At 32.7% G+C, this 17,389-nt stretch overlaps 1 protein-coding gene across 1 annotated transcript in view; it reads left to right on the forward strand.

Annotated features, from left to right (window-relative positions):
- DPP10 (dipeptidyl peptidase like 10) overlaps positions 1-17,389 on the forward strand; it is a 731,390-nt gene that overhangs the window by 608,411 nt on the left and 105,590 nt on the right. Inside the window, exons 12-13 of the mRNA XM_003275193.3 lie at positions 7,653-7,691; positions 13,216-13,323. Of these exons, the coding sequence (XP_003275241.1) occupies positions 7,653-7,691; positions 13,216-13,323 (147 nt within the window). The remainder of the gene's footprint in view (positions 1-7,652; positions 7,692-13,215; positions 13,324-17,389) is intronic.

Raw genomic sequence — 17,389 nt, forward strand, 5'->3', positions numbered from 1 at the left:
AATTTTGGCGAAGGCATATATCCCATAATTCACACCTCATCATGATGTAAAACATCCCTATTATCCCAGAAAGTTTCTTTGTCCTCTTTGTCAATCAGTCTCAGTTCCCAGAGGCAACTACTATTCTGAAGTCTATTATAAATTAGTTTTGCATGTTTTTAAACTTCATATAAAAGCATTTATACAATAACGAAGTTATTAGAAATAAATCTAACAACTTAAAAAAGAGAATAGCTCCAATAAATAAACAGGTGAGAAATTTTAGTGGAGAAATACAAACTTTAAAATGAAACTAAAATTTCAGGGACTGAAAAATACAATGCTTGAAATGAAAACATTGAATAGACAATTCAGAAATAAATACATGTGTTTATAGCAAACTGATTTTCAACAAATGCATCAGAATACATATTAGGGAAAGGACAGCCTGTTTAGTAAATATTGCTGGGAAACTGGATGTCAATGCGCAGAAAACTGAAACTAGATTTGTATCTCTCATCATATACAAAATTCAACTCAAAATGAATTAAAAACTGAACCGTAATTTCCAAAGCTATAAAACTACTAGAAGAAAACAGGGAAAATGCTTAAGGACATTGGTCTAGGCAAAGATTTTATGGCTGAGACTTCAAAAGCACAGACAACAAAACGAAATGTAAATTGGTACAGCTATTATGGAAAACAGTATGGAGGTTTCTCAAAAAACTAAAACTATAATTAACATATGTTACTAGCAATTCTACTACTGGGCATTTATCCGAAACAAAGGAAATTAGTATATGAAATACATACCTGCATCTGATGTTTACTGCAGCTGTGCTCATAGTAGTCGGGATGTAGAATCAACCTAAACATTCATCAATAAATGAATGGATTTTTAAAAAAGCACACATACATACTTTTTAAAAAGTATATATATATATACACACACACACTTTTTAAAAAGTATATATGTGTGCTATTTTAAAAAGTGTGTGTGTGTGTGTATATATATATATATATATACATGAAACATTCCATTGTACATATACAATGGATTACTATTCAGCCATAAAAAGGAATGAAATTCTGTCATTCATGGCAACATGGATAAGTCTGGAGGACATTATGTTAACTGAGATAGGCAAGTCAACACAAAGATAAATATTACATGTTCTTACGTCTATCTGGGAGCTAAAAGAAATTGAGCTTATAGAAGTAGAAAGTAGCATTGTGTTTATGAGTCTGAAAAGCTTGGGAGGAAAGGATAGAGAGAAGTTAGTTAACAGATATATTACAGCTAGATAAGAGGATTAAGTTCTAGTGTTCTGAAGCACTGAAGGTTGAATGTGGTTAATAATGATTTAGTGTATATTTTCCAGCAGCTAGAAAAGAGAATGTTGAATGTTTAAAACACATAAAAAATGATAAATATTTGAGGTAATGGATATATTAATTATCCTGACTTTGTCATTACACATTTTTTACATGTATCAAAATAGCAGTCTGTATTTATAAATATATACAATAATTACATGTCAACCAAAAATAAAAGGAAAATACATCACCAAAGTGAATGTATGAAGAAGAATATTTGAATAATTTTACATCAGTTAAAGATAAAAATAATGAATTAAAGATAAATTTATTTAGTAAATTACATAAATTTAATTCATAATTAGAAACCTTGCCACAAAGAAAGCTCTAGAAGCGGGTAGATTGCATGATGGATTGTATCAATTATTAAGGAATAAATCCTGTAATTCCTTGTCTTGGTTTGTTTTGTGCTGCCATAACAACCTACCACAGGCTGGGTAGTTTATAATGAACAGAAATTTATTGACTCACAGTTTTGGAGGCTGGGAAATTCAAGATCGAGAGGTTGGCATCTGGAGAGGGACTTCTTGCTGTATCATCCCATGACAGAAGGGCAAAGAGAGGGTGAGAGAGAGAGAAACAAAAGGAGGCTGAACTCGTCCTTTTATAAGGAGCCCACTCCTGTGATAACAAACCTACTCCCATAATAACGACATTAATCCATTAATGATGGCAGAACCCTCATGGCCTAAATACCCCATAAGATTTTACCTCTTAATACTGTTGCAATCACACAATCACAATTAAATTTTAACATGATTCGGGAGTGGGGAGCAAATATTCAAACACTATAACATTCTCACTAAGGAGTATATGATAACATCCCTGTACTCCTTAGAAAGTGAAGAAGAAAGAGAACATTTCAACTAATATTATAAGAGTAGAATAATACTGATACCACAACTGGACAAGAAAAACACAAGAGACAACAATTGAGACTGATCTGTCTCATTAACACATGTAATAGTCTGTTTTCATGCTGCTGATAAAGACATACCCGAGACTGGGCAATTTCCAAATAATAATAATAATAGTAATAATAAGGTTTATTAGACTTACAGTTCTGCATGTCTGGGGAGGCCTCACAATCATGGCAGAAGGCGAAGAGGAACAAGTCACATCTTATGTGGATGGCAGGAGGCAAAGAGCTTGTGCAGGGAAACTCCCATTGTAAATCCATCAGATCTCATGAGACTCATTCACTATCATGAGAACAGCAAAGGAAAGATTCGCCCCCATAATTCAATCACCTTCCACCGGGCTTCTCCCACAACACATGGGAATTTTGAGAGTTACAATTCAAGATGTGATTTGGGTGGGACACAGCCAAATCATATCAGCACAAATATGAGAAAGTCCTTAAACATATCAATACTCACCTCCAGTATTATAAATAGAGGATAGTGCATTTTGATCAAATGAGGTTAATCCCAGGAACTTAAGATTGGTTTAATATTGAAAACCAATCAATATAATTTATTATATTAAGAAAAAAGATGAATTAAATATCTTGGTAGATGAAGAAAAAGCAATTGACAATATTCAAAACCAATTCATGAAACTTTCAACATAAATGAATAACAAGAAACATCTCCAATCTGTTAAAAGATACTCATAAAGCACCCCCTTACTGAATATGCAAACACTAACCTTATTCGTGTTAATATTAGCAGTGAGGTAAGGGTATCCATTCTCAGTACTGTGATGCAAACTTTACCAGAGGCCCCACTCAGAGTAACTTAGCAAAAAATCAGTATAGTGTTAGGAAAGGAAGAAGTAAATCTGTGTTTATAGATAACACAATTGTGCACATTAACAAAAAAGCCTACAATAAACCCTAGAATACAAAATCACAGTTTGTTAGGAAGCAAATGGAGTAAAATATAAACAAGTGGCAAGTAAGTCCAGAGGGTATTCAGGTTTCTCAAACCAGTCTTCTAACTTGTCTATAAGTTTGCACTTGTTTCAAAATAAAGAATGACGAAAAAACAAAACATAAGTTCTATGTTAGTGATATTAAGAAAAAAAATCAGTTAAAATACCATTAAAACCCTTAAAACTTTAAATACACAATTATAAACTTAACAAATATTGTGAAATACCCCAATACTGAATACTACAACATTGCTAAAAGGCATTTGAAAGACCTAAATAAATGGAAGCTATTCCATGTTTTTAAATAGAAAAGATTAATATTGTTAAGATATTAATTCTACCCAAATTTAACCATAGTTTTAATATAATACCAATTAAAGTCCCTTCTGATTTTTTTTTGTAGAAACAGACAAGCTGTTTTTAAAATTAATATGGAAACAAAAAATACCTGAACAAGTCAAAGCAATCCTGTAAAAGAATAGAATTGAAGGAGTTAGCCCTACCTGATTTCAAGAATAAATAAAAAGCTATGAAAACCTGGAGATGCTAATGGAGGCATAAGGACCACAAATAGGTCAACTAAATTGAATGGTTTCCAGAGAACAGACCCACATTTATATGATTGATTGATTTTCTACACAGGTGCTAAAGCAGTTCAATGGAGAAAAATGGTGCTGAAAAAATTGGCATCCCTACTGGATAAAAAAAAAATTGATGTTTGACATCTCATATCATATTCTAAAATCAATTTGGGATAAATCATAGCCCTAAATTTAAGAGCTAATACTGTCAGTGTCCTAGGGGAAAATATGAAATAAAACCTTACTATACTGAATAAGCCAAAAAATCATTAATTATGAAATAATAAATTGGACATCAATAAAATTAGAAACTTCTCATCAAAGACACCATTAAGGAAATGGATATGCTAACTACAGTCTGGAAGAAAATATTTTGCCAAATGTGTATCAGAGAAAAACACATATAAAGAAATTCTATAACTCAATAAAAACACAACCTCATAAAAACATCAAAACATGTGAACAGTTACTTATAAGGAAAAGAATGAACACATGAAAAAGTACTCAACATTTGGCCAGGTATGGTGGCTCATCCTTGTAATTTTAGTAATTTGGGAGGCTGACGTGAGAGGATGTTTTGAGGCCAAGAGTTCAAGACCAGCCTGGACAACAAAATGAGATCCCATTTCTATATAAAAAATTAAAAAATAAAAAATAAAAGTACTCAACTTCGTTAGACATTAGCAGAATATAGATTAAAATTATAATGATATGATATTGTACATCATTGGAATGACTACACTAAAATAACAAAAAACTGACAACATTAACCATTAAAGAGGATGTGAAAAACAAAAATTCTCATTCTTTGCAAGTTGGAATGTAAAATGATACGATTACATTAAAATAATATTTTAGTTCCAAATGAAGTTAAACATATATGCAAACACAATTTTTTGTTTATATATAAATAAGAAGACTATATATATATATATGTATATATATACACACACATACATACATACACATACATATATAAAAACATATGTTATAGGCTGGGCACGGTGGCTCATGCCTGTAATCCCAACACTTTGGGAGGCTGAGGCGGGCAGATCACCTGAGGTCAGGAGTTTGAGACCAGCCTGACTAACGGAGAAACCCCGTCCCTACTAAAAATACAAAATTAACCGGGCATGTTGGCGCATGCCTGTAATCCCAGCTACTCCAGAGGCTGAGGCAGGAGAATTGCTTGAACCTGGGAGGTGGAGGTTGCTGTGAGCCAAGATCATGCCATTTCACTCCAGTCTGGGCAACAGGAGTGAAACTCTATCACAAAAAAAATACAAAAAACAAACAAAAAAAACCCTATACATTATAATTCCATTACAAAGTATTTGCACAAGAAACGAAAACATGTGTCCACCAAAGGATTTGTAAGAAATAGTCTGTAGAGAAGCTTTCTTTACAATGGCTAAAAAGTAGAGACTATTTAATTGTCTACTAACAGGGAATAGACTTTAAAGTAAGGCATATCTACACAATGGAATTCTACTTGGCCATAGAAACAAAATACTGATACGCTCAACAATGTGAGTGAATCTCAAAAACATGTGGTGCGAAAGAAACCTCACACTACAGAGTACATAATATGTATGTAATGCATGATTTCAATTATCTGAATTTCTAACACAGGCATATGCTGTCTATGGGGAAAAAGATCAGAAGTGATTGCCTTTTGAGAACCTCTGGGGAGGAGCATGAGATAATGTTTTGGGGAAAAATAAAGATCCTATAACTTGATGGGATAAACTTGTCAAACTCATCACATTATACACTTAAAGTCTCTGCATTTCACTATATGTGACAAATTTAAAACATATTATTTAAATGGTCTGTGAAAGAGAGCCCTCAAGAGGCAGACATTTCTCTTTGAGTAGAATAATGAGCATAGTCGTGGAAATGAGATAGTTAAATCAACCATTTGATGCTCTTCTCATTAAGCTTGTATAACTAGAAAATTCGTCTCTTTCTTTTGGCTAGATTATAGATTGACTAGAATTTCTCCATGAATTTGTTAAAGTGTTCTGGATGGTTTTTATTCAGCTGATTAGTAAGTCATTTAAAAATTGGCCTACAGGTCGGCTGTGGTGGCTCATGCCTGTAATCCCAGCACTTTGGGAGGCCAGTGTGGGTAGATCACCAGAGGCCGGGAGTTTGAGACAAGCCTGGCCAACATGGTGAAACCCTGTCTCTACTAAAACTACAAAAATTAGCCAGGCATGGTGGTGCACGCCTGTAATACCAGCTACTCAGGACGCTGAAGTAGAATTGCTTGAACTTGGGAGGTGGAGGTTGCAGTGAGCTGAGATCGGGCCGCTGCACTCCAGCCTGGGCAACAAAGCAAGACTTTGTCTTAAAAAAAAAAAAAAAAAAAAGGCACAGGCCAGGCATAGGAAGCTCACACCTGTTATTCCAACACTTTGGGAGGCCAAATGGGGAGAATGGCTTGAGGCTAAGAGTTCAAGACCTACCTGGGCAACATAATGAGATACCATCTTGATTTTTACATAAAGAAAAAAGTAAAAATTTAAAAATTAGACTACATATATTATAGTTAATTAGAGAAAGCCCTTCTAGACAAAGATATTGTAAATATTTCATTGCATACAGATAACTACAAAGATAAATTAAAATGGTTTAATAGAAAATAGATCCAGTAATCCTATCATACTATTGATTTGACACCTTATTGATTTTGTAATGTATTTTATTCTACGTATGGAGAGAGAAAGACTTTGCATTCTGTTAATTGAAATAATGAGACAAACAATAACAAATGAAGTTTTGGGCTCTTATGGGTTCTACCAAAACTTGGTGGTACTAACAAGCAGTGGCATTGGTATCTATTTTATTTCTGTGCTTTACAGATATCAGGAATGGTTAATGCTAGGGTATAAATGGAGAATAAAATGATTCAGTTAGATTTATTTTGATATCTTCATGTAATGAAGATCTACTGAAAAAAAATGCCCTGAAAAGAGAAAGTGACCAATTATAATGTAATCATAATATGGATTTAGAAAAAGAAATTAGTATTTTAAAACATAAATAATTTATTATTAACAATTTGAGAAGGGTACCTCTGCATATAGGAAAACCCCTAATGTGTTGTTACTTATCTTTCTTAATTTGAATACTTTTATTATAGAATAATTTCTTTCAGAAAACTGCAAGATATTTCATGTCACTACATGTAAACGGTATTACTAAAGATTGTTTTTTCTACACGTATTTAACTTGAGGTTAAATTAGTCTAATTTTGCTTTTTGCAATATGATTTTGGTTCTGATCTACTGCAAGACTGTTTTGAAGGGACACATAATTTTGTCATTCCAAATGTTTGGTATTTTTTCTCAAAGACTGAGTTACTACTGATAAGAAAAAAAGAAGGCCATGATTATGAGTGAATTGAATATTGAAAGAATGTCCACTTTTTAATTTTATTCCTGGCTGTTTGCCCAGTTGCTTTGAAGGACTTAATAATTTTGTCTCCCAATGATGCCTAGAGGTGAAAAGAGACAGTGTCTGGTGGTTCAAAACAGTTTGAATGAGGTAATCAAACAGAGCTGGAAAATGATCTTCTCTCCCTGGTGAGGTACTGCTGGGAATTCTGAAATAGTTCACCAAAGAAAAGACTTTATAATTAAATTATCATTTAGTCCCTATTCTCTACTTAGTCATTCAGATTAAATCAATAATGACAATGAAATCTCTCATGGTATTTCACCAGTTGAAGAGAGGAAAAAAAAAACTGATGATAACTGTGTTTTAAAAAAGTTAAATTTATATATGCTCATTTTGGTCTTTAGATGCTTCATGGAGTTAATTGTTTTGTTTCAGAAATATGAGATGACATCAGATACGTGGCTCTCTAAGCAGGTACAGTATAGGTGGTCTGTCACATCTTGGCCATTGTGACCATCCTGTTCACCCATTTCTTATGTGATAACTTTCTGTAAAAAATATGAGTTTAAGGCTTTGCTAGGTTTGACAGAGTGATCCTTTTTCATTAAAAGGATCACTTATGACTTGGGCTTTCTATGGTAACATTTGTGAAAAGGTTACTTCCATTTTTTTATGAGACATAAATTGCAGAATAGCAGCCAGGGTCACTTTTTAAAATATTCTGTGTAAGTACACTCTTGTGTAGATGAAGGAGAAAATCTCAGGACCTAACCAAACTGGAAATCATTAGCATTGTTCAAATTGTCTGAAAAATTGACCCGACCTTTACATAAATTGATCATGGAGATATTCAAATAAATACTTCTCTTCTTAGTTGTATTCTAGCTCACAATTCTGGTTTGTGACATAAATGAGTCTGGAATCAAGATGAACATGACGGACTAAAAACCTAATCACTGTTACACGGTCTCATCCTGGACAATTCAGAAGGAAACACAAATAGCTTATTTAAATATGGCTGAATTCATTTTACTCTTAACTCCATTACTGAGTTTTGCAAAGGGAAATAATATGTGTGGTATGGTTTGGTTTGGTTTTCTTTTTGTTCTTTAAAGCCCTCTTTTATTTTATATTATGTCTATGGCATTAATGACCACCCATATTTTGAGACCTTCACATTTATCCAGACACTTCAATGAGTTCTGAAATATCCAAATTTATGCTTGCCATCTCCTCCTAAATCTGTAAAAGTAGCTTCATACTCCCCAGGTCTAAGCTGAACTCATTCCTTTTCTAGTCAGTCTTCTTTATTTTTATCATAGGACTCAATGACATAATTATCCATTCAGATGTTAAAACTATTTACCTAATAGTCATCCTTGAATCTTTTCTCATTTTTATCTATCTGTATTTAATTAATATGTACAGATTTTACTTTCAAACATCTCTCAAGTCAATTTACTTTTCTCTAATTCACAAACACTGTCCATGTTCAAACTACAGATCCAGCAAGTCTCAACCCCTCAGGCATCTGCCAATCTGTTCACACTGCAGGCTGACTGAGTGACCTTTTTAAAATATGCATTTAATTGTTGCTACTAACATTCCCCTCATACTTGCATTTCCAGAACTCAGAGAACTTTTCTCTCTTCTTTCTGTCATCCTTAAAAGGTCCACAAGGGATTAAATTGAAAGCTTTTTCAGCTCTGTGTCATAGAATCATTTTATCTATTTTCTCCAGTCTAGCTACATGGACCCTCATATGCACAGGGACTTCGTAAGTGCCCTTCCTTCTGAACAAAATTCCCTCAAACTTTCTTACTTGAAGCCTATTTATTTTTCAAACCTTGGCTTAAATCACTTACGTAATAAGTCACTTCCTCTAACTAGCCTAACCAAATCGCATCTCTCAATAAAAGTTTTATTAAAGTCAAGTGTAATCTTTGTGTAACACTTACACAATTATCGCTATGATTTTTTTTTGCTAAGATACAAGGACATGAGGATGTATATTTTTTTATTCTAATTGTAAACCAAATGCCTAGTATAGAATTCAATATGTAAGAAGAGCTTAATAGATACTTACTGAATGATTAAGAAGAAAAGTAAAAAGGATTATAAATAATTGTTTGTCTGAAGGGTAGGTAGATGGATAGATACAGATATATGTTTGTATATATATTATGAGTATATGTGTCTTTGCACATGGTTCTCTATTAATATAAATACTTTTATCTTGGTCAATATACAAAATAAAATAGAAAAAAAACCCTGATTTTACAGCCAATAATAGACTCACAAATTTCAGTTAGATACAGAAAATAAGAACAGTGAAAAATATATAACACGTAATACTTATGCATTCTGAATTTCCCTCCATTATTAAACATCTTTTGCTATTATTTTGATTACCAGTGACATTCATAATAGTTTAACATATGTTAACATAATGCATGTTCTTTTGAGATTATGCTATCTAATTTTTAAATCCCAAATTTATGAATGTTTAATAGAAAGTTTTTAAAAAACAAAGCATCCAGTTATTAATTATTCAGTTAGTAAATGCCATTGGTCGTTTATCACAGTTGATTTTTTTCTTCAGATGCTCTAAGGGAATTTTATGAAATACTTAGAGTTATATGAAATTTAATGTATGAGCATGGTAGCAGTAATAAGAAGCAGCAAATTTCTAAGATAATTATAAATTTAGTAGATCATCATATACCCTCTTTTTGCACAGTAGAAAAGGCAAAGAGAAGTAGGCATGTTTAGCCTGGCTTTCAAGGGACTTGCAGTTGAGATGACCAGCGTATAATATATTTGGTCAAGGAAATAGAGTCCAATATCCCCAGTTCACCATCTTGTGTGTCAAAAACACTGACTTGTATAATGTCATGAAACTGAGCAGTGAGATTGGCACCATCTGTATGGAGCTGAATGTTTATCACCAGACATTGTCAAGTGTCGGGGGCAGATTTTTTAGTCCAGCAAGGCATGTGAGATGGTAGCCCCCATCTATTCCTTTTCTGAACTATGGCTAAGGTACTAGAACTGGGGAGGAGGCAATGTAAATGGAAGAATGCTCATGTATCTGTATATGAGAAAAAAGCTATTCATCTTTTGAGAGAAGTACAAAGGGAGAATGGTAAGGGAGGAGTTGCTATGTGGGGGTAAATCTGGTGGATAGAGTGATATCTATAACTAATATTTTTGTTCATTGTATCCATACATTCATCTATTCACCAATTATGAGTTGGAACCTACTGTGTCTTAGGCAATAGAGCTAAACAGATACAATTTAAAATTTAGTTCAATTATTAATTGCCTAGTGAAGGAAGCCAACAAGTTAATAGATAAATGTAATAGAGTGCATTGGAAGCCATGATAAAGATGAATACAAGACAGTTTTTAGAATATCTGAGGAGAGATTTCCTAACTAGGGAAATCTTGGAAATTCTGTTTCATGAGAATAAGTAAAAAACGAGTAAGATTTAGCAGAAAAAGGAAGACGAAAAGGTTGTTCCAGACAAAAGAAACTCCAAGAGACAAATATCCCACAGAAGCAGGCGATGGAACAAATAGAATTATTGACTTTATTATAGTTGAAAGAAGTGATTCACTCAGTCAAGTATTTTGTCAGTATCCATTATATGCTCAGTTATACAATTTTTCCAACCTTGAATGGTATATTATCTTAGAGTTTTAAATTTATTACATATGTTACTTATATTTTCATGAACGTTTATAAGGCAGTTAAAGAAAATATCCTTATATTACTGTCAAGAGATGTATTATGAATGAAGCTAAAATCAGACTGTTCAGTATATTAAAATAGTTATTAATTGACTGATTCATTCATTAAATAATTATTGAGCTCAATTTACATGATAGTCACTGTGCCAGATGCTGCAGATGCAGTAGTGAAAAATACAAGTTTCCTGCCCTATGGGGCTTACATTACAGAGAACTACATACATACATACATACGTACGTATGTAAATATGAGATTAGTGCAAAAGTAATTGAGGTTTTTGCCATTACACAGTAGGTCTCAACTCATAATTGATGAATAGATGAATGTATGGATACAATGAACAAAAATACTCATCATATATATATATATATATATCACTCTATCCTCCAGATTTACCCCCACCATTAAAAGTAATGGAAAAAAACTCAATTAATTTTGCACCAATCTCATAATACATATATTCATATACAATATGTACATATGTACATACATTCATACACATATTTTGCCATTAAAAGTAATGGTAAAAACCACAATTACTTTTGCACCAATCTCATACATACATACATTCATATACAAACAAACACATACATACACAAATTATACGTTGAATGGTGTTAGTTGCTGTATTAGTCCATTCTTGCACTGCTATAAGAGACTAGGTAATGTATAAAGAAAAGAAGTCTCATTGGCTCACAGTACTGCAGGCTGTACAGAAGCACAGTAGCTTCTGCTTCTAGGGAGGCCTCAGAAAGCTTCCAATCATGGCGGAAGGCAAATGGGGAGCAACACTTCACATGGCCTGAGAAGGAGCAAGAGAGGGATGGGGGAGGTGTTATACACTTTTAAACAACCAGATCTTGTAATAATTCATTCACTCACTATCATGAGACAACACCCAGGGGATGCTGCTAAACCATCCATGAAGGATTCACCCCCATGATCCAGTCACCTCCCACCAGGCCCCACCTCCAACACTGGGGATTTCAATACGACATGAGATTTGAGTGGGACACAGATGCAAACTATATCAGGTGCTATGGGAAACTAGAAAGAAAATAAAAGGAGATGAAGGATGTCAGATAGAGTTGGATGGTCTGACTTTCCTAGTCTCACTTTATATAGGGTAATAAGGAAACATCTTATTGATAAGGAGATTTCAGATTAGAGACCTGAAAGAGATAAGAGGAAGATCCAGACCAAGGGAATACAAAATACAAAAGCCCTGGAGCAGGATCATGCAGGAACCTAGTGAAGAAAGCAAGAGAATAAAAAAGATGAGATCAGAAAGACAGTAGAGGGTCAAGTCATCTAAAAGGGCTTGAAGGCCATTTTGCAGAGCTACTCAGGACCCATATCAAAGCCTTTCTTTATACTGTATATAACCAGTCTCATTAATCCAGCAGGAAAAACTCACTGTTTCGTCAGATAAATGTGTTTTCTTAATGTTTTTCCTGAAGAAAGAGCAGTATCTCTCTCTCTCTCTACATATATATATATGTGTATTTATATATATAAAAAATATAGTGTGTGTATATATATATATGGCTTTCATAATTTAATTTTCAAAAATAATTCTATTGATTTAATGTGCCACCAGAGTTTAATTAAAAATTATCAAAAGGGGTCACAGTTGTAGGTGAGTATTTGCGTTTGTGTGTTTGTGGAGAGATGAGCAATAAGGATGGTAAATTTGAATTAAATAACTTTCTATAGAATCCTTTCAATTTTGTGGCCTGTTGTCTTTTGTATTTTCAGTAAATTTATGAATACATTATCAGAAATGAATCTTCAAGTAACTACAGTTGCTTAAGAAAGTATTTCAAAATATATGTTACAGAATTTTATAATTAAAAGGTTTATTTTGATAAACTCGTGCAGATGTTTGCATGTTCCTTATCTTTGAAGGATATATCACTAAACGCAATCTTATGTGAAGATACGACAGTTCTTGTTTGAACCAATTTAAAAAGTGTCTTTAGCCTAATAGTAAATCATTCATATCCACCATGAACAAAATTTTCTTATCCTTCCCACAACTCAACCACATACATACATAATGTATCAGATTTACTTTAAAAAAGTTTAAAAAATAGCATACATTCATTTTTTAAAATAATGTGCCCATTTTCCTAACTAATTTTAAATCAATATTTGATATAACCCATGCAGGAATTAACAGTAGTAGGCAGCACAGATTGCATGTGCCTTTTTGAGATTGTTCTATGCTCTTCTACATTTTAGAATGAGGAGCCCGTGTTTTCTAGAGATGGCAGCAAATTCTTTATGACAGTTCCTGTTAAGCAAGGGGGACGTGGAGAATTTCACCACATAGCTATGTTCCTCATCCAGGTAAGTGCTGGCTTTTTTCCATGTTTTGATTTCATTGTCCTCATGTCCCCGAAGGCCCAGTTCTTGTGGCGTTCTAAACCTCTAGTTCATGGCGGTGAAACCCAGCCATATGTACAACTCACAGACAGGAAGAGGACCTCCATCCATAGCCATACATTCAAGCCTTACCTTCCCACAAAACAGTCTCAACACTCAGTACAATTTAATGAGTTACATGTGTGTCCTATGAACTGAGGGCTTTGGGATATAGAATTTAATAAATAAAAAGCACCCAACTTTTGAGGACCTGAGACAATCTAGAGATTTTTTATTCAATGAATATATATGTAACCTATTTTGTACAAGTAATATTCTCCAGGTGTTATAAAAGTTTTAAATACTCAAAGCAACCTAAATGTCCATCAAAAATGGCACATCTCCACAAGCAAATACAGTGCCGAATTTAAAAAAAAACAGATAAAATAGATGTTTTATGTTAAATAACATAGATTTCATGTTATAAAACATAATCTATGTTATATTTTTATAGACTTTCTGATAAAAAGAGGGGAAAGGTTACTTTTTATCTAATCAAAAGAATATGAAGGGTTTATACAGTTTTTTTATAAAAAAATTAGTAAATTCAGGTAGTTAGTTTAAATATGACAAGGATAATGAGTCAATCTGAATTTAATTTCCAAGAGCAAGCATTCATGAGAAAATAAAGCATCCTTCAAAATCATATTAACAAATAATCTGGTCTGACACACAGGTTTAAGGCTTTCTAATGAAAAGTCACTGTGGCTAAACTGGGATCTTTATGAGAATTTTACAAACTACCTAAGAGTAATTTCTCACTTACAAAATGTAGAATAAATATAAACATGGCAAAGATACCTAACTGACCTTACTAATTTTATGTTTTTAGAAACTTTAAGACCTGTGCACGTTCTCAAAATGATTACCATTATCCATATACATTTGTATTGGACAGCTTAATGCTATAGAGTCTCAAAATCTTATGTCAATAGTTTAAAATTTAAAACTTGTTCAGAGTCTGTGTAATTAAAATAATTGTCATTATTTTAACTTTAATTTTGATCAAGACTGAAACAAATAATTTGGAATACATACAATTTCCACAGTACAGATGTAGATTGATTTTCATAGTGTATTACTAAGGTGGAAAAACAGGTTATAAACTAATGTATAATGTGATCCTATTTATGCTCTAAACAAATGCATTTATAGATGCATTTATATATGCATTTATAGATGCATTTATATATGCATTTATAGATGAATAAAATTTTGGATGTTTTTATATCTAGCTATTAAAATTATTATATAAGTCAGGTATAATTGAGGGAACTTTTTTTATGAAACTGAAGGGAAATAGACTAGCAAATTACCTTACTTTATAAACTTTTGCTAATTAAGAGTCAACTTGGTTATCACAAATATTAGAGAACTATTTGGCCCCTAAAATATCACACTTCCCAAATCTTATAACTGATTATGACATTTCCTTGAATTTTTAAATTTCAGTATTTTATATTCAAGAAGCTCTGTGAAAAATATAAGTAGTAAAGAAGATTACCTACAAATTATAGATATTTATAAGAGATAGTGAAGGATAGGAAAAGTTGTACAATACGTCTTTGTATATGTGATTCCCCAAAGAAGACAATCTATCCTTGACTGTAGGTACCCTGTTGTGCTTTCAAATACTAGATCTTACTCATTCTATCTAACTATATTTTTGTATCCATTATTCAACAAATGAATAATAGAAATAGTATCTTTTTAAAAGTATGGCATCGGGTAGGGTTGTGATGTTGACATGCAGGAATTAAAATATTTATACACCCAAAGCAAGAGTTTTTTTATAAGCCTAGGGAAGAAATACCTTCTATTTCTCAATCAAACCAGCCTAACGTGTAGGCTAATTCCTGTATTTCTGAAATGTGCAGAAGAAAAACTTAGTAAAGTTCTTACACTGTGTTTACTTTGTTCCTCTTCTATATGGACTATAACAAAGACTTCATTGAAGTAGAAAACTTTTTTTTCTATTCTGTTTGTTGTTTAGGTAATTTGTGGTTTGCCTCATTGAGAAATGAACATGACTGCATGATTATTTATGAATATTTTCGCAATTGATTAAAATTAGTCTACTTTGCTAATGAGTCAGAAGTCAGTGCTAGGTAAATACAATTTATACATAACTTTGAACCCATACAAACGCAATCACATATGTTATTTTAGGAAATGGTTTGAATCACCTTGCCTCAATTTAAAAATAGCTAACAAAAAAGGTATTTATGAATTGTGTATGACTGCTTAATTGACATATATGCACTATAAAATTCAGAAAAATTCAAACTGAATAAACTGATAAGGGAGTATATAAAATCACCCACAATATCATCACCTCATATTCTCACACTTTTAATCCATTACTGTGTATATTTTAAATTCTTTTTTACATGAGAAATATATAATTTTCCCCTAAAGATTGCAATTCAAGCATAATATAGATTTGTAACATTAAAAGAATAATTAATGAGCATTTTCTTACAACATTTAATTGTATCCCTAATATTTAACATTTTATATTTTTCTTAAATGTGATTTTAATAGCTGCTCAGCATTACATCAAGCAGACATACTGTACTGTATTTATTTATTTATTTTTATTTTTTGAGACAGAGTCTCACTTTGTTGCCCAGGCTAGAATGCAGTGACACGATCTCAGCTCACTGCAACCCCCACCTCCCAGGTTCAAGCCATTCTCCTGCCTCAGCCTCCCGAGTAGCTGGGATTACAGGCACCCGCCATCATGCCTGGCTAATTTTTGTATTTTTAGTAGAGGCGGATTTCACCGTGTTGTCCAGGCTGGTCTCGAACTTCTGACATCAGGTGATCCGCCTGCTTCAGCTTCCCAAAGTGCTGGGATTACAGGCATAAGCCGCCACACCTGGCCTGTACTGTACTTAAATTATCCAAGTTTATTCATCATTAAAGTTATTTCTATATTTTGATGTTAGAAATGATTCGGAGTTAAAAGCCCTTATAAACACTTTACTTACAATTCTTCCCACAAAATTATATTTCTAGATGTTAAAAGATACCCAGGCAGAGTATATCCATATATATGTATTTGTATAGGTTTTGATGTGTAATGCCAAATTGGCTCTCCAAAAAATGGTAATTTACTGCCTAAACAGTAATGCATGCCAGCATTGATGACTTTTTACCCCCTTTCCTTCCCTTGCCATGCTACATAATTCTACTTAAAATTGTCATGCCCGAAAAGCAAGAAATGACAGGACTGGGGCCTTGGCAGCCAACAGTCAGCCAGATCACCTTTGCAGTACTTGGCACTTACCTATGTTTGAGAGCTTACTAGTTCACTCAGAATATATTTATTTGTTTGAAGTACCTTACTAAATGAAATTACTAAATTTTTGCAAGCATTTTGCTCTCTCATATTATCAGTAAGTAGATAAAAATCATTAATTAGAGACCAAGCTAGAAAATTATTGCTTTCAAGCTGTTTTCATTATGGAGAGTGATGGCCGTCATTACATATATTTTAGCGGGTTTTTTTTTTCTCATTTACAAGAGCTGTCCTTGTTAAAGTGATTCCAAAGAATACAAATAAAAAGAGAAAAGAATGCATGTGTTTTCCTCCAGTTTTCTTCATTTAAACATTATTGTAATTTTATGTTAACTACAGTATTGCATCTTGATATGTCAAATTTATATTTTAAGCGCATACTTTTTTCACAATGCTAAATAATTTTGAAAAATAATTCTTTAGAAGATTAATATTGAGTTGACTGGATGTGCATCAATAACCATTATTTGTTGTTCTGTGTTTAATTTAGTGGCAATTTGTTGTAATGATAGATGTCACTGTATATAAAGCTTATTTATATTGTGGATTATTTCTTTAGTATTGATTAACCAAACTGGAATAGCTGGACCAAAAGTAAAAGATTTCTAAGCCCTAATATATGTATTTCCAGATCACTTTCAGTATGAATATATGAAAGCAAAATCTGTGAGTGTTTTCTCCACTTTC

Source organism: Nomascus leucogenys, chromosome 20, assembly GCF_006542625.1.
Source record: "Nomascus leucogenys isolate Asia chromosome 20, Asia_NLE_v1, whole genome shotgun sequence".
Lineage (NCBI taxonomy): Eukaryota > Metazoa > Chordata > Mammalia > Primates > Hylobatidae > Nomascus > Nomascus leucogenys.